The 22,278-nt window shown below is 49.7% G+C and overlaps 7 protein-coding genes across 8 annotated transcripts; 3 read left to right on the top strand and 4 right to left on the bottom strand.

The window, feature by feature from the left end:
- Window positions 1-109: 109 nt before the first annotated feature.
- On the bottom strand, window positions 110-2,258 carry FOXG_10424 (uncharacterized protein). The gene has a single exon (XM_018389752.1). The coding sequence runs from the start codon at window positions 1,970-1,972 to the stop codon at window positions 185-187; it is 1,788 nt and encodes a 595-aa protein (XP_018248081.1). The 5' UTR covers window positions 1,973-2,258; the 3' UTR covers window positions 110-184.
- A 1,569-nt stretch (window positions 2,259-3,827) lies between these two features.
- FOXG_10423 (cysteine synthase A) lies at window positions 3,828-5,973 on the top strand (the record flags this gene model as incomplete). Its single annotated transcript, XM_018389751.1, has 7 exons — window positions 3,828-4,020; window positions 4,074-4,266; window positions 4,319-4,442; window positions 4,497-4,588; window positions 4,615-4,698; window positions 4,747-5,107; window positions 5,156-5,973. The coding sequence occupies 7 exons, from the start codon at window positions 3,828-3,830 to the stop codon at window positions 5,735-5,737; spliced, it is 1,629 nt and encodes a 542-aa protein (XP_018248080.1). The 3' UTR covers window positions 5,738-5,973.
- A 2,119-nt stretch (window positions 5,974-8,092) lies between these two features.
- FOXG_10422 (uncharacterized protein) lies at window positions 8,093-8,958 on the top strand (the record flags this gene model as incomplete). Its single annotated transcript, XM_018389750.1, has 2 exons — window positions 8,093-8,269; window positions 8,323-8,958. 2 exons carry the CDS (start codon window positions 8,093-8,095, stop codon window positions 8,956-8,958), a joined length of 813 nt encoding a protein of 270 aa, XP_018248079.1.
- A 771-nt stretch (window positions 8,959-9,729) lies between these two features.
- Window positions 9,730-11,505, bottom strand: FOXG_10421 (uncharacterized protein; the record flags this gene model as incomplete). The annotated part of the gene is made up of 3 exons (XM_018389749.1): window positions 9,730-10,275; window positions 10,309-10,737; window positions 10,828-11,505. 3 exons carry the CDS (start codon window positions 11,503-11,505, stop codon window positions 9,730-9,732), a joined length of 1,653 nt encoding a protein of 550 aa, XP_018248078.1.
- A 1,296-nt stretch (window positions 11,506-12,801) lies between these two features.
- Window positions 12,802-14,965, bottom strand: FOXG_10420 (uncharacterized protein). Its single transcript, XM_018389748.1, has 2 exons — window positions 14,716-14,965; window positions 12,802-14,654 (listed from the first exon to the last, which is right to left on the bottom strand). The coding sequence occupies exons 1-2, from the start codon at window positions 14,765-14,767 to the stop codon at window positions 12,934-12,936; spliced, it is 1,773 nt and encodes a 590-aa protein (XP_018248077.1). The 5' UTR covers window positions 14,768-14,965; the 3' UTR covers window positions 12,802-12,933.
- A 419-nt stretch (window positions 14,966-15,384) lies between these two features.
- FOXG_10419 (malate dehydrogenase, mitochondrial) lies at window positions 15,385-17,484 on the top strand. 2 transcript variants are annotated; one of them, XM_018389746.1, is made up of 3 exons: window positions 15,385-15,701; window positions 15,880-15,997; window positions 16,163-17,484. In XM_018389746.1, the coding sequence occupies exons 1-3, from the start codon at window positions 15,648-15,650 to the stop codon at window positions 16,999-17,001; spliced, it is 1,011 nt and encodes a 336-aa protein (XP_018248075.1). In that variant the 5' UTR covers window positions 15,385-15,647; the 3' UTR covers window positions 17,002-17,484. The 2 variants fall into 2 exon arrangements, with proteins under 2 accessions (XP_018248075.1, XP_018248076.1); XM_018389747.1 differs by having other exon boundaries at window positions 15,385-15,997.
- Window positions 17,349-21,898, bottom strand: FOXG_10418 (ATPase). The gene is made up of 3 exons (XM_018389745.1): window positions 21,269-21,898; window positions 18,152-21,213; window positions 17,349-18,098 (listed from the first exon to the last, which is right to left on the bottom strand). The coding sequence occupies exons 1-3, from the start codon at window positions 21,623-21,625 to the stop codon at window positions 17,567-17,569; spliced, it is 3,951 nt and encodes a 1,316-aa protein (XP_018248074.1). The 5' UTR covers window positions 21,626-21,898; the 3' UTR covers window positions 17,349-17,566.
- Between the last annotated feature and the right edge of the window lie 380 nt (window positions 21,899-22,278).

Genomic DNA, 22,278 nt, shown 5'->3' with positions numbered 1-22,278 from the left:
ATCAATCAAAGCACCTAATGCAAGCACCCAACTTTTACCTAAACTGAGCTATTAATTCTATTATTGTTATTTTTTTTATTTTATTTTATTATTATTATTTTTTTTTTAAAAAAAAAAATAAAAAATAAAAAAATAATAATAATAATACACCATTTAGAATCGAAAACGGACAACTGATCTCCCTTCAGATATGGACCAACACGTCAAACAGCTTCTGGAAATCAGATGGAACCCCTAGGCCTGTGATCGCATCCCAACCCTTTGCTGCTGGCCAGCCTCCTGGGCTGCCACCCTTTCTGAAATCGCACGATCGGCTCTCTCCATTGGTAACATCCTGAAGAGCTGCTTGCACTTCTTCCGAATATAGGACTTCATTAAGCCAGCCCAGCACTTCTTTGCCTTTTCGGACACGTGCGTCGTTAACTAGCGCAAGCATAGCTGCAACGACAGGCGCACTTGCGCTGGTGCCTCTAAGACCAACTGCCTGTCCTTTCAAGCGAGTGATGAAACTGGTGGCCGAAATAGAAATGTCAGGTACTCCTCGGTTGCTGGCGTTATAATGGCCGTTGAGATGGCCATCAAGAGCCTTGACATAGCTCTTGATGGAAGAATCCTGCCACTTCTCGCGAGGGAAGTACTGAGAGAAACCGCCTCCACTAAACTCAGCACCTTCAAAGGGTTCTACCCCAGAAGTTACGCCGCCAACGCTTGTGACCCATGGGCAAGTTGCGGGGAATACAGACATGGTAACGTCCTTGTCGCTACCGTCATTGGTTCGACAGGTTGAGTTGCTTGCTCCCTTTGCACCTCCATCACCAGAAGCTGCCACGATGGTTGTACCACGTGCTGTCAGAAGACCGAACAAGGAGCAAACACGCTCGGCGTACTTGCGGGGAACTGAGACTTCGTTATCGCCATAAGAGATGGAGAGGACATGAGGGATCTCGTCATCAGAGAGATCAAGAAGGTAATCGAGGAATTCGAGATAGGGTTCATTGTCGTTGTACTCCTCGGGCAGTTTTTCACCATCGTCATCCAAGGTAGGCCCACGACCATCGGCAAGATAGTAAGTGATGTTAGTCGGATAGCCCAGGGCCATGCCATATTGAACATCAAGAGCCGCCTCGTTTCCCGAGTCGAAAAGTTCTTGCGAGTTCTCAGCACCATTGATCAACTGGACCGAGAAGTTGTAACGGGCTTCGTAAAGGGGCTTTGCATAGATTCTGAGAAAGTCGTTACTGTCTTGGTAGTTGGCGTTCTCCTCCAGAAAGCCAGCAATACCGAAGCGAATTTGAGAGCTACCATTATAAGCAGGGTAGCTGATGTTGTATTGCTCACGGAGACAGTCGGGGGTTACAGCCCGACTGCAAGGAGTGGCACGCTTCTCGAGCTGTAGGCTTTCAAGCATGCTTGGTGTCAGAGCTGGATCGGGAGTGGTGAGTTCCTTCTTGGGTCGCATGAAGTTGGCAATCGGGTGAATGAAGTTGACGGCATCGGCAACAGACTCAGGTACCGAATATTGTTTTGTCCGAAGAACAGGCTTTTGGTCCTCAAACTTGTAAAAGCCAATCTTGGTATCGAGTAGATCTTCCGCAGCTTTGACAGTTGTCTTGACATGAATCCAATCCTTATCCGGCGTTGCCTTTGCTGCGACTCCTTTACTCTTCAGCCATCCCAGTACCTGGCCGACATCTTTTTGATCCGGATCTCGGAGGGCGAGTGCCTCTTTTTGAGTGAGGTGGTTCTGGGTGTATTTCCCAGATGTACAATCGCGTCTTCGTAGGTTCGTCTTCAGGTTGTCGATATCAGGCTGTCGCAAAGCGATAGAGAGCCGCAACGTATGGCTAGAATCGACAGCCTGGTCGATCTTTTCCCAACCGACTGGAAGGACAGAAGTGTCTTCGACTTTGACAAATTTGGCCGTACTGAAACCAGCCAGGGCCAAGGCTGTAAAGAATATCATAGGAACCATGGTCCTACTTAACACAACCAGTGTGTGAGAAAAGTATTAAAGCAAGGACTAAATCTTGTAATGTTTTGAAAAACTGATCAGAAGATTATCGTGTAGGTGCAAAGACGGGAGGTGCCGTCTGTGTAATGAAGTGATTGATATCCTTCTTCCAAGTTCCTGTAACAACTGTATGCGAGAACCCTTCCTTCCGATCGCCGAAACAAACATAACATGATCTGTGAAACGACGCGGAATTGTCTATAATATGTATGCTACGAACAACTCCACTGCCATAGGGGGATCGCTGTAATGCCGTCATATTAACGGGGTCCAGCAGCTAAAAATGGCGGATCTGAAACTTCATCTCTTCACATTAAAGCGGGTTTATAATAAAGGGAGGCGTTTTCTCGTGTTGCTTGCACATCACAATATGGAGCTTTGAACTCCAAACAAGGCAATTAAATCGCAAATTGAGCAATTGAAAGCGGAGAATTTGCTAAGCGAAGGAAAGAGAGTTTATAGCTGAGTCGTGTAGGCAACTTGTTTGTCCAGTTCTAGCTTTATTTTAGAGGTTGTTGGGTTAATAGTCTGGAGTATGATGCCATGAAATGGATGTTTTCAACAGACAGAGTTGATGCTAACGGCTTCCGGTATCGGCTCCACCAAGTTTCTTTCGACTCCACTTTGGGCTGTGGATCACACGTGTCTGATCACCTGACGCCAGTCGCTGGTGTTTCCGGGCGGGGCAGCACCAGCGGGGAGTACCATCGAGCCTCAAAAATTCCAGATGGACCGATGAACTCCCCGCTACACAACGCCACGCTCTTCTTGTTATGATGTCTTATTATCCACAGAAGCCGAGGTTGTGCAGAGACTCCCATTTACATTTACAACTCAATGTTCCGTAAAAATACCGCATAATTTCGGGCTTAATAGTCTTGCAAACTCCGAGGTCTCCCAGTCTTGATCGACCATGGATGAATAGAGACTACTGCAGCTGTAGGGGCCGGCTCAACTATCCGCTTTGATTTCAGCCCAGAGACTTCAACTGTCTTGACAGGGCGAGAAGAGCCAAGACTCAGAACGCTCAATCAACTCCGCCTTGTTCGCCCCCATCCGCCGCTAGCTTCAAGTGATTATGCTCAAGAAGCTGTGATTTGTTCTCTTGCTGTCAAAGGGTGCAACTCATCGTTCCCGAGTCACCTCAGACCCATTTGTGCGCAGTCAAGCCCACCAACCAATATCCACCATGTTGCAGGATTCTTTGGCCTTTCAAGCTCCACAGCCGATGGTCCGAAGAAAGTGACGACGACCCGAAGACGCTAGTGATTCTCGTCGAGACTTCTCTCACTGTATTGGTCAACAAGTTTCTTCATCCTGGTATCGGGTCCCTGGTGGCTTCATCGTGGGGTTTGCAATTGGTCAAAGAAACCACATACCGCAATTCTTATGCATCTTAACCCAGCCGTTTCATTTGAGCTTACACGCTGCGTGCGTGGGATTAACTGCTACCCACGGCTTCACGCCAATTAAGATGGACGTCGGTCTATCGTGCACACTCTCCCCGGGGTTGCTCGAGCATTCAGGTCACCCAGAACTCAGTTGTGGATGTGACATCTCCGCTGTTAGACCCAGAGAAGCGTGGGTGCAAGACCAGCAGGGTTTTATTTCAGCAGCTCGTTTCGAGAGCTATGTATGCTTAAAAACTTGGGTCTATGCTCGGATTCTCGATCCAACTTTTCTCTTTTCTTTCTCCCTCAACCCATCTGCCCGTCTGTTTCTGTGTCTTACAACAACAGACTTTGAGTGACCTCTTCATATTCACAGTGTTTATTTGTTACCATTGATCCTTGCAGACCATACGTGACCTCCCAACATGACTGCTTCTGAACATCTAAATGTTTTCAAGGGCCCTGAGTCGGTTCGCAACTATTTCGATCCTGAACAATCACCACCTTTGCCCCTTGTTGAAATCCCCGATAGCCTCAACCCATACCGTCAAGATGGTGTCCGAATCTATGCTAAGATGATGACCATGCACCCTGCAACAAATGTCAAGGTGATGCCAGGTTAGTGATTCAATCTCACATAAAATCACCGAGTATGTAGCTAATTCCCGCAGCTATGAACTTATTAGAAAAGGGCGTGGAGCCCGGCAAGACAAAGACAATAGTCGAGAGCAGCTCGGGTTCAACTGTCATCTCAATGGCCATGGTTGCTCGCGCTTTTCACGGCATTGACGATGTCCATGCTTATCTCAGCAACAAGACAAGTGAGACAAAGTTGCGCATGATGCAGTTCTTTGGCCTCAACGTGTAAGCAACCTAGCAGCTTTGACCTTTGAGAATATTACTAACAAATGAGAAGGACTTTGTTCGGTGGACCTGCTCAGCCTACACCTGTTGATGAGCGAGGTGGTATCAGGGCTGCAGCTCGAAAGGACGCAGAATCCGGGTCTGTGTGTAGTCCCAACCAATACATCAACGATGATGTGAGTTCTATGCCGTAATTTGGATCTTTAAAACCTAGAACTAACAGCTTGCAGAATTGGAAAGCTCATGTGCGATGGACTGGCCCTCAGATCCACCGTCAGCTCCCCGAGATCAATGTGATTGCTGCGTCAATGGGGCACAGCTGGTAAGGCTCATGTTGTCTCAAAGCAGTATGTTGGTTAACACCGCCCCAGGCACTATGACCGGACTGGGTACCTATTTCAAGCAAGCCAAGCCTTCTGTGTATAGAATTGCGTAAGTCCACTACCCTGGGCGGACAAGCATGAGAACTAATGTTTATAGCGTATGCACCAACGCTGGAGAGCGTGTCCCTGGCCCTCGAGAATACTCGTTAATGACTGAGGTTGAGTTCCCGTACCTCACATCTCACGATGCTCTTGAAGAGGTTGGCGCGCCAGACTCATACTCCCTTTCATTGGACCTTACTCGACAGGGTATTGTCTGTGGCCCCTCATCGGGCTTCACTTTGAAGGGACTGTTCCAACGTATTGAGAAGCACAAGCAGGAGAACACACTTTCAAATCTCGCTGGCCCTGATGGCGAGATTCACTGTGTGTTTATGTGTTGCGATCTTCCCTTCCAATACTTGAATGAGTATTTCCAGAACTTGGGCCCCGAGAAATTCAGCCCTCTTCGCAATGAGGTACGTCAGATTATTTCAGTCTGGGGAGGATTAAGCTAACAGACTCAGCGTTTGAGGAACGTTGATCTTTACCGATACGACGATGCCTGGGAGCTCGACTCTTTGACTGCTTTATCTAACTACTTCACCATTCACCCTCTGGGTACTCATGACACCGTTTTGTCACTCGCAGATCAAATCGACAAGGCTTTGACACCTTTGGCCAATACTCAGATTCTAGATTTCCGATGCTCATCGGACTATGATGCTTTCCATCTCCCCAACTCAGTCAACATGCCCCTCGATGCGCTTCGAAATGGACCTTCTAGTGGTAGTCCTTTCGCCGATCCTGCCGATGACTGCGCCATGCTCGAGGAGCTCTGGCTAGAGCTTGAGAGCCTCTTCAACATCAAGAACAAGGCCGGCAACCGAAATGCTAGCGCCGAGGCTCTCATGTCTATTCTTCGAGGAAAGAGGGTATTGACACTGTGCTACGATGGTGACAGCGCTCGTGTTGCCAACAGTGTCCTTCGTGCCAAGGGCGTTGAGGCAGAGTGCATCCGTGGTGGCTACAGCGCTCTTGCCAAGTTGCAGATGCCATGTAATGACACCTGCGAGGTTGTGTCTGTTCCTGTTTCTGTTGAGGTCTGAGCCGGAGTATCTTCAACCTGCTTGCTAGTATTTGGGTTCATCATTCCTTTCACACATGAGATCCGGCCGGACGTGCAGTGGGCGTCCGGGGCCGGCCGATGTCAGAAAGACATTGGAGTTGAGTTATACAGGAGTTGTTCTTTCTTTTTGCCTGATTACGATTTATGACCGAGATATAAAAGAGTATAGTCGCTGGTTAGTGCAAGCTTCAACGCCACAACGCCATGCGAATGGACAGGTCAAAACCAGAAGTGCAGTGAGTTTCTGGGTTTTGCGATGGATTTTCTTGAATACGAAATATACGAAATTGCAGAGACCCATGGCTGTACTACCTTTGACCCTGTGAACAAGAGCCCTCCGTAGCAATGTTTTCAGTGACGTTCACGATGCTGACAGTAATCTTCTGAGCAAGGAGTGACAGTATATGGGCCCTATCGTATCAATATGACCGAGCTTGGTAGATCAACCATCCTTCTACCAAAATTCTAGAAGGATTATGGAATAATTATAGAATAGAGGGGTCGATTCCGCGGAGGTTGCTGGTGTTCCGCGAAACGTGTGGCGATAATGATTTACGCATTCCTCACTGGCGTAATCATCGCTGGAATAGGTAATTCAAGCTTCGGCGCACCAACGTCTAGGCTTATACCGTCAGTGAGGGTGTCAAAGATAGTGTGCTTTGGAAGGAATGTAGATGGAAGTAAGAGTGCTTGTCTCAGACATAACAAATAACCTACAGACGGACGAACGGGAGATTGAGTCAAACTGAACTCTTAGATAGAGGATAGCCTCTGGAAAGGTAGTCTGACATGTGTCAAAATACGCAATGTATTGTATCTTAGAGCCACTTTATTCGGTTGAGATGAAGATCAGTGGATCATCACGAATCTACGACAGTCCCAACACCGGCAATGCTTCGCTTTGACACGTCAGAGGCAACGGAAGAACAACTTCCATTATTTAGCCCCTAACATTTCGAACAGTTAAAGTTCCCGTTCCTGCATCCATTTCCTAAGCCACAGTCCATAAACTCCAGTAGTACAAGTTACAAAGTCTCGACTTGGCGATAGCAGACCATCGAAGATGCAAGGAATGAGGGACGGGTGAGCCGGTCTCCTAGCGCAAAACACCAAACCGGTAACTAAACGCCAGGCACAGGTCATATGATCTGCAGTGACAGCACGTCTTATCTTTAACGCCGCTGGATACATCCTTACTGGTAAGCTTATAAGGGATGAGGGCTATTGGGCATGTGTGAAACGCCTCTGTCAGGGTGTATTTGAGTCAGTTGAGGGGTTTTCCAAAAAGGAGAAGAGACAGGTAGAAGAGAATAAAGATGGATAATGGCTGACTGAGGATTGTTATCGCAACGACCAACTTACGTTCCAGAATAGAACGGGTTTACCGATGTTGCGGAAAGATGGATATTGGCAAGTCCATCAAAAAGCTTGATAGTCTCCTAAAACACATTCTCTTGAACCGCATTATTCCCCTTTCAGTTCTCAAATCGCCTCCACACCAAAAGCGTCAATAGTTCACTTCCGCATTCGACCATGCGGCGTCAACCTCGATATCCACACTGAATAGTTCTCCACTGGCCTCTTTTCTATGCCCGACGAATATCCTTCTCTTTGAAGGCTTAGAGCTGGAAGAACTCAGGAGTACTGACGCCGAAACAAAGGCATTGAATACAGCGTTTAACGGTTCATGCTGAACAATTTGCATTATCGTCATAGAAGCGACGAGATGGTGGAGGCTGTTTCAATACCCTTGCTTCCAGATCGTCGGGATGAGGCGTCACACCTGTCTCAGAAGTTTCAGGGTCCAAGCGAACCAACAAACCAACAACGCCTGACATTTCTGTATCCGAAACAACCAGCAGCCCTGCATCGAATCACACCACCAATAGAACTGCTGCACGTAACGCCGAATCATCTGTTTAACACAAATCATGATTAGAAACAGTATAGACACTTCAAAGCGCCTAATAAAACCCTTAACTCTAAACCAGGCATGAACAAACATCCCGCCCTAGAACATGCCATGGCGTCGGTCGAAGCCGTATCACATCCCCCGTCCAAAGAGTCTAGCCTAAAGCTTATATCCTCTCAAACCAACTATTGAATTGGGGAGAGGTTACTTCGTAGAATATGGGAAAATGCAGGGGCCTTGTGGATATAAACTCGAGCCTTGCCCAACCCGTTCTCAAGAAGGAAGAAGAGAAGAGGGAGCGCGGTTGATAGTGTCTCACTTTGATACACATCACGTTTAACATTCTTTCATTTTTCCTTCTCTTTTTCAACTTGTATACCACATCACACTCCTTTTCTTCAACATCAATCAATCATCGCCATGATGAAGTCTCGACGAACTCAGCGATCCAAGTCTCTCCCTAACAATCAATCGCCCAAGAGGTCATTCTTTTCCATCATTTCTCGCCGGCTTTCTCTTAGTTCCAGACGACACGCCAACTCTGTTCGCTTGTATGATGACAGTGAAGATGATGACACCATCCAAGTGATTCCTCAAGAGGTAATAAGCCCCCAGTTCTCCTTTCAATGCTCCTTTCTCACATATCTTTATAGGTTCCACCACCCACACAATCTCGTTTTTCTAGACGAGCCTCCCGCTTCTGGTCTACCTCAGCTGCCAACCAATTCGACGACGATGACTCTTCGCCTCAATCGCCCACATATCCCGCCTATGGGGGCGCTTATGTTCCCCGACACGCCGCAAGCGACTTCTCAAAGACAGCTTCTAACCGCCTCACCATGATGGCTGAGGCAGATGAGACAACCCTCTGCTCATACAACTTTCGCACCAACAGGACTACCAGAAGCTTCGGCACAGACGACGAGCTCGATGTGGACCATCGGGAACGAGCCCTCACTGCCCTGACTGCTAGACGTAGTATCGCCCTCTCGAGCGAATCAAGCAGTGAGAGCACCAACGACTATACTCTCTTCTTGGCCGACGCTGCAACTGGCTCAGATGCCCGACGCCGAAGGTCAGCTGCTGCATGGGCTGAGCTCGAGCACAGAGCAACGGCTGCGAGTCGAAGGACCAGCGGCACGGATTTCCCTATGGGTCGACCGGGGCGCACGCAGAGTAGTTATCTGGGCTTGCCTGGCAGTGCATATGACTCTTCAAGGCCAGCAAGCTCAGTTGCTGTGAGCATCACCGAGTATATCAGACCAGCACAGACTGGCAGGGTTTGGTGATGGTTCTGTTCCCAGAGTACAAAAACCAAGTATGAGATGTGGCATATGACTGGGTGGAAATCTTTGTTAGGCGTTATTGGGCAGGCGTTATATGCAGTATCAGAGTGTAAATCTGGCTAGGGTTATCCAGGTGAAACCCAAATGGCTTCTGACCACGAGCGCGACTGCGCACACATGCGACCAGAATAAACCACGTTCTCTTTTGATCAGTCAGTTCGCGAGTCAGCCCAGTTCAAGCGGCCAAATATCGGTATACGTTGTGCATGTATCCACGACCTGGGGAAAGTCTTCAGTGGAGCGAGTCGGACCACGGATGCAATGCGGTATTGATAGATGCCACAGCCCTATATATATGAAACAAATTGCCTCGAACGCCAATTTTCTCATGGCGATATTCGCGATATCGCGGGGCACATGATTCGTCTCGTGCCTTCATGCAAGAAGCTCTGCTATCCCATTATACCCAAATGAATAGCCAACCATGGTCAGATGCACCACACCGTAGTTAAACAGGCTGGTCTGTAGACAAACACGGACCAATATAATATTCCAAGGCCACAAGTGCCCACCCGCTCCGTAACTCCTCTCATGCCATTCTGCACCGACAGTGACCAGCTCTCGACACCCTCGTAACTTGGCTCTCACGAGGGTATAATATGACAAGTCGCGAGGTCCAAGCGCGGCGTGAAGATACCTGAAAAACAGACCTCTAGGTGGTAAGGCAACCCGAACGAGCGGCGCCTATTATGGCCACACATATATATCATCCCCTTATGACTGCATGACTCCCGCGACAGCCCGTCTTGGAATCAAAATCTCCTCATCATCAGAGCTGTCGGCTGCCTCCACACTCGCCTTGTCCAGCATCCTTTCTATATCCTCATCTCTCAGTGGTTTTCTTGTTTTCCCGCTCCCTAGCCCGATACCACTTGGCAACGAGAGCGTCCCTCTTAATTGACTTCGGCTACCAATGGTTCGCCTTCTGGGTGCTACCCTGTTCTGTGCAGCATGATGTTGCTGTGGTGAATCCAGGTCCATTGGCGATCCAGGTGGCGGGGCCATGGGTGATTTATCATAAGGAGCTTTTCGCGTTTGCTGAGGTTGCCGTTGGGATGTGGGAAGCGGTTTTCTCGGCCCTGAAGGCAACGCGTGTCGTGGAGGCGGAGGTCGAGCTATACCAACGTTGGGCCCTGGTGATCCCGTAGGAGAGAAAGCGTGCTTCAGATTGGCAGAGTTGCCTGGACTGCTCATGAACAGCAAAGTCTCAATAGCATCTTGTTCCCTAACATTTTGATGCGGTGACATGAGATCAGGCGTCTGTCGTGCTCATAATATGGGTCCATGCGGCACAGTTGAGGGTTGACCAGGCGTGTGAGGTGAAGCGGAATGAGAATGTGTCAACATATTCGGAGTTCGATTGGGGTGGGAGTTGCGGCGTGGGTTCGCATGGGAGTTAGGCACGAGAACTGAAGGCCGGATGGGTGCTGGAGGCGCAAGTGCAGGCTTGTTCCACGATGAACTTGGAGGTGTATTTGATTTTCGACGTTGGCTAGCAGAGCCGTATGGTTGTGGTAGAGGAGCTGACGAGGACGGTGGCTTGCTCATGGGTATTCGAGGGCTTGCTGAGGAACCCTGTCGGTTATGTATTGTCGACGTGCTTGAGACTGGAGATGCGGCCTGGGACGCCATATTCTCGACTTCTTCAAGTGAGTTTGACTGCCAACCCTTGTTGACCTTGATCATGGCATATGACAGACGCGTCTTTAACTCGTTGGACAACTAGAATAAACGTGTTAGTCGTGGCTTCACAAGCGATTGATCACGTCCTTGAACGGAGAGGCGGTTCTCGGGAGATCGCATTCGACATACCTCTCCAATATGGCCACCTGCTGCCGATGTCCTGCTAATAGCGCTTGGGTTTCTTGAATGGCCCTTCACGGGACTTTGGCTATCTGTCCGGCTTTTAACCTCTCCATCGGCCATTCGCTTCCGTGAATTTGTGGAATCTGTTGCGATTCTGTGCTGAGCAGCAGCAATCTCTGACAGTTGTAACAACTGGCTGTCCTGACTTGATGGACCAGGTGCGCAGTTGCTGGCATCGCTGGCTGGGGGTGTGAATGCGGGATCTGTAGAAGTGGTCATGGTGGTCTCTTGCGAATCGGTGTTTGAGTGAGGATGGCTCTGTGTAGAGCCATCGTCGCGGTCGACAGAAGATTTGCGCTGCATTTTGGCGATAGCTGCAACAACGACGGCATGGGCGGTTGTAGCTCCAGCTGTTGAATCAACAGCAATATCGCTGGCAGGCGCAGCAGTTGGCGTTGGCGTAGGCGTTATTGATGCAATCGGGTTTGAGTGGGAGGCTCGCGAGAGCGTGTCGGCCGGGGGTGGTGGTACCGCGAAATCCCCACCTTGTCGCGCTCCCGTCACTGTCGCTGGTGCTGTCTCAGTGGGAGCGTCCAGTCGGGTATCTGTCGTCTTGAACGGGGGAGGAGGCGCAATGCGATTGTTATCCAGCGCAATTTCAGCCAGAGGCTGATTTGGACTCATGACAGGAATAGGAAGCCTCCAGGTTTGGAGTTGTGAACGTTGTTAGGGCGAAGATCAAGTCGCTGAGAGGGGACCACAATTGGAGGGATTCCAGAACGTGTAAGCCTAGTAGATCCGCTGTACAAGTGAACCCTCACTTTGAGGTGCTGGAGAGTTCAGACCGACAACTGAAGTGGAGGGCGACGCACACGTTAGAGGGCCCCAGAGAGAAGGGTCTAGGGTCTAGACAGATGCTGAGACTGACCACGCGGCGGGAAATCCGGGCCACCAAGGGAGCTAGGGAATTATTGGGTTTTGACGATTTGATACGATATCCAATGTCGTCTTGTTTATTTACGATTATTCGACATGGAGCTGTAATTAGATGAACGTTGAAAATGATGAAGTGAAAATTCAGCAAGAAGCCAAAAAAAAAAAAAAAAAAGATAGATACAAGCTGCAGTAAGTCAACTGAATTAGGTTGCCATTTTACACCTGCCTGCACTGGTGGTTTATGGTTTGGCATGGTCTCAACGCGGTCTGATACGCGACTTGGCTTGAGTCGAGCGTAGAAAATACCTTAAAATGTGCGGCTGCGTGGGGACCCGACAAGCCAAGCCCAGACCCGAAATCTGCTAAAGATACACTAAGCTTTAGTGGCTACAGGGTTGTCCTCGGGCAACTTGCAGGGCGTTCATCCGCTGAAGTTACAGCACTGACTTTACCATCTCCTCAGTGACACAAGCCAGTCGGGTCGCGTGCTCGAATAATGTGACAACGGAAGAAATGCGATGATAGGCACAGGAGCGTTTAGTCTAATGAGTACTTCAACGGTGTGATGGAAAAAACGAGAGGGCCATGATCTGAGGTTTCCATTAAAGACCTCATTCCCACTCATGCACCTCGAAAATACAAAAAGCCGCGTGGCGCTGCAAGGTTTTGGGAGGGCTTTTGAGAAATGATGGAATATGAGCTTGCGCAACACGCGTAGGCATCAGTAAAAACACTCACGACATGATTGTTGGAGTAGAACAGCACATGACACTGTAGCAAATCATTTTCGACATCATACCTCAGCTTGAATGCAGACGAATGAGTACGACAGCAATGACCTCACCCCTGTAACCCCAACTTCGCCTGTCCCCCTCATTCAATGGGACCCCATGACACGCTTGGGCCAGACAGAGACGTTGATGACGCGAGATCACGTGGCAATAGTAGACCATCATGATTGTGTGTAGTAAACATTGACCACTGATAACGGCAGCTAGAGTACAGGCTGGGATATAACATTGACAGACGAGAGAATTCTTTGAAATGCCAGGTATTTACGTCTCTTATTTCAATTTTAATTCCTACCATAATTTGGTAGATGAGCCTTTGCGCTGTCTATCATGATATGGAAAATGTCTATCTTCCCCAGAAATGAGTTTCATCATGGCCGCCTGATCATCCACAAGCTGGCTCATCACTTCTATCATGCCCTTGAACGCCTCCATCCAAAATCACTTCCTCGTTGTTATTCAGATCATGCTGGACCCTCTGCCATCCTTTCTTCTTTCTCGATTCTCTTCCCTCAACCTCCGCACCCTTGCCCTTTGCATCAAACACAGGCTTGATCAGCGCTCCCAGTAGAGGATTGCCGCTAAAGGCTCCGCCGCCTCTTCCACTGTTCTTGTTCGCTGATGTCTCTCCAAGTGCGCCATTGTCGACAGGGTCCTCATCAGACTCAGGAGTCACAGGTCTTTCGACTGCTGCCATCTTGCGAACAACCTTGCCGCCAACCACGTCAATGCTCACAACTTGCTTTCGCTTCTCGTAGTCCGGCCGCGCGTTCCACTCCATTTCTCGAAGCACTTTCTGTTGACGCTTCAATTCTCTTGCTCTCTCCTCAGGAGTTGCCCACATGCTGCCTGTCCCTGTAAGCGCTCCACCAACATCAAAGTCAGCAGCCTCATCGCGGACTGTCGTTCGCCTGGCATTTTGTGCTTGAAAATTGAGAAGCTTGTCGCGATGCGCACGAGCCTTGGCTTCAGCGTCGCTTAGTGAAGCGCCGTCGTTGCCGCGTGGTTGAGTAAACGGCGCTGGGGTCTTGGCAACGTCAGCACGGCGATTGGCGTCTCGGTTAGCTGCCATTCGCTCGCGGCCTCGCTCATCCTTGAGCTCCCGGACCATGGCTTGGACATCATCTGGCGTCAAGAGAGGGCTGCCGCAGAATGTGCAAGGTCCGAGACCTTCCTTCATGCATATCACCTTGCCGCATGAGAGACAATTTGGCGCAGCGCCTTGAAGAGGGTGTCGTGTAGCGACACAATTGCACTTCCTAGACTTGGAATTCTCCAGTGTAGGATTTGTTGAGATTTCCAGCGCCCTGATAGCAGCGTCGAGATCAGAAATAGCAGTCGAAGCTCCAGCCATCGGCATGCCTCCAGCTATAGATATCTTTGTGCTTGTAGCTGGCTTTGGTGTAGAGCTTCGTGATACAGGCGTAGATTTAGGTTTAGGTTTCGATGGTCCTTCCCCTATAAGATAACCAGCTGAGGCATGCTGCTTAGATGGAGGCTTTGCGACAGGCTTAGGGTCTGGTTTCGGCGTGTTCGATCGCGAAGCATTGTTACTGCTGGGTGCGCTCGAACGCTGAGGGATGTAGTCAAGGCTCAGATCCTTCTTGCTGTAAGTTGTACCCGCAGGTGCAGCGTAGTCGTTAACTTGTCTTGCCTGCGGTGTGTGAATATTTGCCTTCTTCTTTTTTGGTTGCCGTTTCGTCTTGGGTACGGCCTCGATATTCTGTGATTCGGGTTCAGGCGGCGCAGCGGTATTGGAGTATGACGAGCTCCCAGGCGCCGAAGTTTGCCGTCGGGCGTTAAACGACGATATAAACTCGATGGCCTGTGGAGAGTCTCCTAGAAGGTTTCCAAAATGCTCTGCAGCTTCTGTTGTGGAGAGAGTCGAGGCGTAATCTAGTACCTGCTTAAGCTCCTCGTCGGGAAGCGGTAACAGCTGCGACAGCTGTGCGATCGACATGGCTCGTTGCTCTCGTGAGAGAAGGGGTTCCTCAAAGCTTTCTGGATCTTCAATGTGGCTAAGTGACCGGCTTCTTTTCGCTGACAGTGAAGAGCGAAAGTTGTTAAAAACGGAATGTTGACGTCGTTGAAGAAGATAGCTTGAAGCTCCCCCACCAAACTTCTTAGCCCCTCCAAAGGTTTAAGAGCGTTCTGTTTGCTGACTCACACGCCGACTTTTGCCCTTCTGTCCCTCCATATTGACGGATTTTCCATTGCATAACAAAGCAGCAGCGTTTGTCTCTTTAAGTTCTTCCTTTGATCCATCCTGTGCCTTTAGAAATAACTTTTCAGTCAATTTTGACTGGCTTTGGCAGTTGTTCACTTGGCTGAATCAGCTGAGAAATAATTTCACCATAAATGCAACAGGCTATTCGTGCTCGGTTCTTTTGTCGTATGCTGCACACGTGCAATTGTTTTGTGGCAGCTTTTCTTTCTTTCCGAGGTACCCGTAGAAATCTGATATATGAACCATCATGTGGTTCTGCAAGCGTACAGCCATTGATCCGCTTTATGCTGGATGTTCATCGCGCATGGGTCCATAAATCCAGCATTTCGGTGTAAGTTGAAGGAAGCTTCTTACAGTGCCGGATGAATGGATAAGTGAATGATGTCGAAGCGAGCCAACCAGACAGCCAGGATGCTTAACTAATGCAGTCTCGGTTTGCTTGATTTACTGACATATTCCACCTAAGATCTAGTGATCAGAGGGCCTAGACGAAGTGGTTTTCAGCGCAACAACCTTGAGACTCCTATATTTCCTTAGAGCATATATAGCCGTCATATATTCTAAACGTCGAGAGATTTAATATATGATCATAACAGGTATTTCATCATGTAAGACGTTCTTGTCCGGTCTTCCGTGTCTTCTCAAAAATCGAAATTCCGAGCCTCCTCCGCTCCGGCCCCTCAGCTCGATACGCTAAACCTGAAGGGGCATAATATGCCTTGAATTGCGTCGCACTGGAGCTTCCCCATCCTCCTCCTTCCGGGTCTCCCTCCCCGTATTTAAAGTGCTCATCGCCAACCTCTTCTTCTTTCCACCCGCATCCCGTCCTTTTTTACCCTTTTCTCCAATTGAAGAGTTAATCAATCGCAAAAATGTTCGCCGCTTCTCGTATCCAGCGCCGTGCTTTCTCGGCCACCGCCCGTGACGTAAGTTAATACCCTCACTCATGAGCGCACCGATTTGTGCGTTTTGTGTTTTTTTTTTTCCTCTTCACCGACCGACACCGGCCCGGCTGTTGAGAAGCCATCATGAGATCAGATTTGGGCTTCAGAGCAGCTGAAATCGTTCCAATGCTTCCAACAAGTACTGACATGCCTTCTACAGCTCTCCAAGGTCACCGTTCTCGGTGCTGCCGGTGGCATTGGCCAGCCTCTCTCTCTTCTCCTCAAGATGAACCCCCGCGTCACTGACCTCGCTCTCTACGATATCCGTGGCGGACCCGGTACGTAACGACATCAGCAGATTCTCTCGGTCGAGGTTAAAAACAATTGCGAATTGGCACAAACGAGAATCGAGCAACGGTCATGTTGACCACGTTCGCTCTAGCTCAATTCGCCTTGTTGCCACCTCGCCAGATCTGGACCGCCAGCTAACAAGTCAAATGCAGGTGTTGCTGCTGATATTTCCCACGTCAACACCAAGTCCACCGTCAAGGGTTACGAGCCCAACGCTGCCGGCCTCAAGGATGCTCTCTCCGGTGCCGAGGTTGTCCTCATCCCCGCTGGTGTTCCCCGCAAGCCCGGTATGACCCGTGACGATCTCTTCAACACCAACGCCTCCATCGTCCGCGACCTCGCCAAGGCCGCTGCTCAGGCTGCTCCCAAGGCCAAGCTCCTGATCATCTCCAACCCCGTCAACTCTACTGTCCCCATCGTCAAGGAGGTTTTCAAGGCTGAGGGTGTCTACAACCCCAAGACCCTCTTCGGTGTCACCACCCTCGATGTTGTCCGTGCCTCCCGATTCGTTTCCGAGATCAAGGGCACCGACCCCAAGGACGAGAACATCACCGTTGTCGGTGGCCACTCCGGTGTCACCATCGTCCCTCTCTTCTCCCAGTCCAACCATCCCGACCTCTCTTCCAACGCTGAGCTCGTCAAGCGTGTCCAGTTCGGTGGTGATGAGGTTGTCAAGGCCAAGGACGGTGCTGGCTCTGCCACCCTTTCCATGGCCATGGCTGGTGCCCGCATGGCTGACTCCATCCTCCGCGCTGTCCAGGGCGAGAAGGGTGTCATTGAGCCCTCTTTCGTCGAGTCTCCTCTCTACAAGGACCAGGGCATCGAGTTCTTCAGCTCCAAGGTTGAGCTCGGCCCTGAGGGTGTTGAGAAGATCCACCCTCTCGGCAAGCTCGATGCCAACGAGGAGAAGCTCGTTGAGGCTGCTCTCGTCGACCTCAAGAAGAACATCGAGAAGGGCGTTGCCTTCGTTGCCTCCAACCCTCCCAAATAAATGATCTCTGGGCTCACTTCGAGCTTTTAGAGAACGACCTAGCTTAATAGAACTGGGTATTGTGGCGAAAAGGGGAAAAAAGGATAAAGGTAAACTCTCAGTACGGATGTCTTTCGTGTGAGGATCGGGAATAAGAGCCGGGGTGTATGAGCGATTGATATACCATGCTTTTCTTCCTATTGTTCTACCACCTCTATAGACTTGGAATTCCGGTCTGTGTCTGTACTATAGCAATGAATGAAAAAAATACCCCAAGATATTGTGTGCTTAGTGACTGGATTTGACTAGCAAGCGAATGTTGGTACTACAATCAGGAGTGGTCAGTTCTGGACTTAGTGACATTAACAAGTGGTCACTTTGAGCCTTAAGTGCAACTAAAACAATTGGTTGTGTTCATGATCAAGTCTACCCATCGATAGTATACACCTCTAAATTAGCAGGCTCTTAGCTTCTCCAGCCTACCCATCCGTAATAATTTCCTCCTGTCTATGATAGTATGCTTACTCTAAAGCCTCCCATGAGATCTAAACCAAAATCTCAACCATATTATGATTGAGTAAGACTATTAAGTCCTTCCAGCTCGCCACTCCTCAATCTTTCTCCGTCGCTCCTCGACCTTACGCTCAAACTCGGCAACCTTCTCGAGTCTCTTCTTCTCCTCCTCCTCGTCCTTCTTCTTCTGCGCGGCGGCGCGGCGAACAGCCTCCCTCTCCAGCTGCTCGGGTCGTCGTTCGGCAATATCGCGAGGTCGGTAATCGCTGAAGAACTTCTTCAAGCTGACCTCGATAATCCAGCAAGCAGCGTAGTCGATGACCATGACGGCGGTCATGTTGGTCTTGAACTCGTCCGAGAAAGGAACAAGCTTCATACCCTCGTTGATGTCGGGGAACAGCTCGAGAGCACAGGCAAAAGCAAGTCCGGAGACACCGACGATACCGTAGAACATACCCTTGTTCTCAGAGAGAGATTCACGGAAGGGACGGCCCTGATAGTTGATGGCGAAGGTGGAGATTTGCTGGATAAGCTGGAGAAGGTAGACGGCAGAGTTGAGCAGAGATGGAGCAAATTCAGCCTCGAGATCAACATCCTCAGAGCGACTATAAAATGTTAACTATCATATCAGCTCATGAAGGATAGAGTGTTAACTTACGGAGCAAGTCTATCGCAGAGTCGGGCGATGTAGATCAGAGTGACGATGTGAACAGCAAACTGTCCCAGAATAGAGCCGATGATGTAAACGTTGAAGATGTTGGGCTGAGGACGTTCCTTGCTAAGGCCCTCGACGACACGAGCGCGAGAAATGCTGAGGAAGCAAACCGACATAAGCATACCACTGATGGTGTACTGTGTGTCACCAAACTTGATACCCTCAAGATACAAGACGGACAAGGAGTAGGCGGTAATAAGACAGTTGAGAGCGAGAATCTTGTACATCTGGATAGTGGCGACAAGAGTGCAACGACCCTGGCGGATGATGTTGGGGACAGCAACGACGTTTCGGAGTTTGGATGTGAAAGGGGCAGCAACTGAGGCATCGCCGAGCTTGAGAGTAGGGGGCTCGTCATCTCCCAACTCAGCCTCCATCATACCAGACGCAAGCTTGTCAGCGAAACCGGCGGCCTTCTTAGCAGCCTCGCCTTGACGGTTAGCGTGAGGACCAGCATCCATAAGAGCCTGAGCGCCAGGAGATGTGATGGTTTCGAATTCGAAGCCTTGCGACTTGGCATATTCCTCGGGGGTAACGTTCTTCTTCTGAGCTTCACGCTCGATAGCCTTCTGAAATTGAGGGTTCTGAGGTCCAGGGGGGTAAAGGTGGGCAATCATAGCAGGGACAGGAGGATTGGGTTGGTTGAAACGCTTCATGAGATCACATTGCTTCTGATACATCTCCTTCATCTTGGTGTTCCGGGAATGTTCAGCAATACGAGTGAGATCTTCGGGGGTTCCGTTCAACAGAGCAATACCAATGTGAGCCTGCTTCAAAGCACCAACATCGTTGGTACCGTCACCAGCCATCAGAGTGTAGTAACCCATATCCTTGAGACCAAGGAGAATATCCTCCTTTTGCTTGGGGGAAACACGAGCGTAGACCCAGGTATGACGCAGAATCTCATTCCAGGCAACTTGTCCCTTGAACTTGGCAAGAGCGTAACCGGTAACACAGATATCCTTGGAGCGAATGATCTCAGGGTTAATGGGCTCGGTGGGGTCGACCTTGATGCTGACCTTATCATCAACACTCTTCCAGACGAGCTTGTCACCGTTGGAGTTATCTTCGGGGGCATCAAGGATGAGGACGTCACGGTCGACGATTTCAACCTCACGAGCGACATGGACGGCGGTAAGGGGGTTGTCTCCAGTAATCATGACCACGCGATGACTGCTTTCATTCAACATCTGGACAGCCTCCTTGGCGTCATCCTTGAGAGGGCAGTGCAAAACGAGGAAACCGGCGAATGTCAAGTCAGACTCAACCTTCTCTCGCTTCAGATCATTGATCTTTCCAGAACCAAGCTCAGTGTCGATGGTAAGCTGCTTGTAAGCGAGAGCCAGAACTCGAGAACCCTTGCGAGTGAAGTACTTGTAAGTCTCTTCGTAGTCATCGGGGATAACCTTGAGCATCTTCTGGATGGTCTCGGGCGCACCCTTGACACCAGCGAAAGTACCCTTGATCTTGTGACCGGTCTTGATATCGTTTCCGTGAACCATAGCAACAGAACTTTGGCGCTTGAGAGCAGAAGAGAATTGGAATCGACGCTTGATCTGAACGGTACCGTGTGTGCTGCCCGCCTTGTTGGTGCTCATAAGGGTATCATTGCGACCAAGAGTCCAGCCAAGAGAGGTTAGAGTAGCCTTCTCCATGGGGTCACCAACGATGTCTCCCTCGTCAAGCTTGACAAGGGCGTGAGCGGTGGCAAGAACCAACTTAGTCTCAAGAGAAGCCTCTGTGACAGCAGTCATGGTAGAGTGAGCACCATCTTCCTCCTTGGTGTCCTTGATCTCATCTTCGTGTCCAAGAGCCAGACCAGCGATACCCTCGACGACAAGATCCTCACCAGTCAGGGTACCTGTTTTGTCAAAGCAAGCCACATCAACACGACCAGCGAAAGGAATTCGGAAGGGTTCAGTACAGAAGATAGCCAGCTTAGCCAGAGCTGCCAAACTGGTGTTGACGGCAAGACTAAGCTCCATGGGGAGCTCAGGGGGGACGACACTGGTAACGATCAAGACACAGTCAAGCATGAGCTTAGAGCGCTTGCGATCCTTGCGAACACCCTCATCCCAAACATACCAAGCGGCGGCAATGGCAAAGATCAGAAGGAACAGAATGAAGAAGAGAGCCTCGGCATTGTTGGCAGATACTCGTTCAGTGGAATAGATCATAGTTCGAACCAGGTTGCCCTGAGAAGTCTCGAAACCAGTCTTCATGACAATGGCCATAGCGCCGTTATCCGGGGGAGGTGGAACACCAGAGGAAAGCTTAGGCTTTTCCTGGTCAGGGTTTCCGTGGGTGATCTGGAGAACCTTGGTACCACCCCACAAGAAAGCGTTCTTGTCAAGACCTTCAGCGTCCAGAGGAACATCGGAGGGTCGAAGTTGGATGGAGTCTTTGAGGAGAGGAGTACTCTCACCAGAAAGCATAGCCTCGTTAACAATAGCGGTACCTTCGACCAAAAGCATATCACAAGCAACACCACTATCCTCCTTGGTTCGGTTGACAGAGGCAAGGTCGCCAGGGAGAAGCTCGTCGCTCTGTACTTCGGTCCACTTGCCCAGACGGAACACCCACATATCGTAGGGCTTGATGCTCATGCCGCGGAACTCGTTCAGGGTGCGTTGACGTTGCCAGACGACAGTACTCTCGAACACGACAAGCATGAAGAGAGTAAAGAGCGAATAGTACCAGTACTCATCAAGCATCCAAAGTCCAACACAGAAGATCTGGAAGACGAAGAATGGAGCGACAGCGTGTTCCTTAAAGAGCTCGGTGAAGGTGGGAACGGGAATATCGAAAGCGTTCTTGCCATAGTGCTGCTCAATTCGCGACAACTCGGTCTGGGTCTGGATACCCTTTGAAGTCTGGAAGTGGCCGATGGAAGGCTTGGGCTCGGTATCGATATCATACTTGAGAGTAGTGAAAGACTTGGTAGTGGGATCGTAGAGGAAGCGTCGCTTCTGGAAGAGGAACGAAGTGTTGAGCTTGCCACCAGCCTGGAATGACGATGTTAGTAATTTGAGCTGTTTCTGAATATCAAAATCTCCCCACCTTATCGCGAACAAGCTTGCAAATCTCGGCGGAACCGGCGTTTGCAATAGGAATGACCTTGATCAACTCCGCATCCTCAATATCCTTAGCCTTGGAGGCCTTGAACTTGCCCTCAAGATCAACACTCCAATGTGTGCTGAGCCAGACGAGAGACTGTAGAGTGATGATAGTTCCAACCCAAACGACAGTCCATTCCTCCGCGCCAATGTACTTTTCGTAGAGCTCGGGCTTCAAGTAAAAGGCAAAGAAGATGGGCCAGATAATAGTAAAGGGCCAGATGTATGCGTGGAAATGGAATGACAACGGGCGCAGCAGCTCGGCATGCTTGATCTGGGGGTTGTCGACGAGGGGTGCCATGGTGGGCGAAAGGGGTCGAGATAGGTGTATCTCGATCTGAGGAGTATTGTTGAGTTTGAACTATATCATTAGATGAAATATTTGACTCTTTTCGAGTGTTCGCGGTTGTCTGCCCGCCGAGTGGCTAAATTTCCCAATTTCTTGGTTGCAACCTGCAAGTCGCGATCTGTACTTTTCGTTGAGGTAATCGATGGGTTTGGCCCACGCCACGCCTAGTACAGTATGAACCGGCGTCTCGGGGCTTGTCATCCACCGATAGCATCACGTGACGCCTCACGGCACGCCATTTGTTTCCAAAGGTCTCCATTGCCTTCTCAATAATAGCTGCCTAAGCACATTTTCAGTGGGTGACTTATTTAGGCTTAATACGATTCAGGAGGCGAATGAGAAATTAATGTTTTCGAAGACGCAGGAACAGCAATTGAACCCCTCATCGGACAGAGGACAGCCCAGTAACAAGGAAGACACTTAAAGAAATGTCTGAGACCCAAACCTGGATCAAGGCACTACTTTCTATCTCTTGGATCTAATCTTATCAAATCATTTGCCTATACAACCAATAACTATAATGTAGCGAGCGCTACAAGCATCCCTGACATTTTTGGGTACAGTAAGCTGTCTAAACGAGAAACCGTACGAACCAGCCAATCATA

The sequence above is a fragment of the Fusarium oxysporum genome, chromosome 7 (genome assembly GCF_000149955.1).
Source record: "Fusarium oxysporum f. sp. lycopersici 4287 chromosome 7, whole genome shotgun sequence".
In the NCBI taxonomy this organism is placed as follows: Eukaryota; Fungi; Ascomycota; class Sordariomycetes; order Hypocreales; family Nectriaceae; genus Fusarium; species Fusarium oxysporum.
This window is presented reverse-complemented; position numbering and strand designations above follow the sequence as displayed.

What these genes read in the sequence shown, in the direction of transcription:
- FOXG_10424 (XM_018389752.1), bottom strand. Translation starts at nt 1,972, where the DNA reads ATGGTTCCTATGATATTCTTTACAGCCTTGGCCCTGGCTGGTTTCAGT.
- FOXG_10420 (XM_018389748.1), bottom strand. Translation starts at nt 14,767, where the DNA reads ATGCAATGGAAAATCCGTCAATATGGAGGGACAGAAGGGCAAAAGTCG. An exon ending in AGAAGGGCAAAAGTCGGCGT is followed by an intron (nt 14,655 to 14,715) that starts GTGAGTCAGCAA and finishes TTGGTGGGGGAG; the next exon opens with CTTCAAGCTATCTTCTTCAA.
- FOXG_10419 (XM_018389746.1), top strand. Translation starts at nt 15,648, where the DNA reads ATGTTCGCCGCTTCTCGTATCCAGCGCCGTGCTTTCTCGGCCACCGCC. An exon ending in TCTCGGCCACCGCCCGTGAC is followed by an intron (nt 15,702 to 15,879) that starts GTAAGTTAATAC and finishes TGCCTTCTACAG; the next exon opens with CTCTCCAAGGTCACCGTTCT. An exon ending in CGATATCCGTGGCGGACCCG is followed by an intron (nt 15,998 to 16,162) that starts GTACGTAACGAC and finishes AGTCAAATGCAG; the next exon opens with GTGTTGCTGCTGATATTTCC.
- FOXG_10418 (XM_018389745.1), bottom strand. Translation starts at nt 21,625, where the DNA reads ATGGCACCCCTCGTCGACAACCCCCAGATCAAGCATGCCGAGCTGCTG. An exon ending in GCAAGCTTGTTCGCGATAAG is followed by an intron (nt 21,214 to 21,268) that starts GTGGGGAGATTT and finishes TCGTCATTCCAG; the next exon opens with GCTGGTGGCAAGCTCAACAC. An exon ending in CTCTGCGATAGACTTGCTCC is followed by an intron (nt 18,099 to 18,151) that starts GTAAGTTAACAC and finishes AACATTTTATAG; the next exon opens with TCGCTCTGAGGATGTTGATC.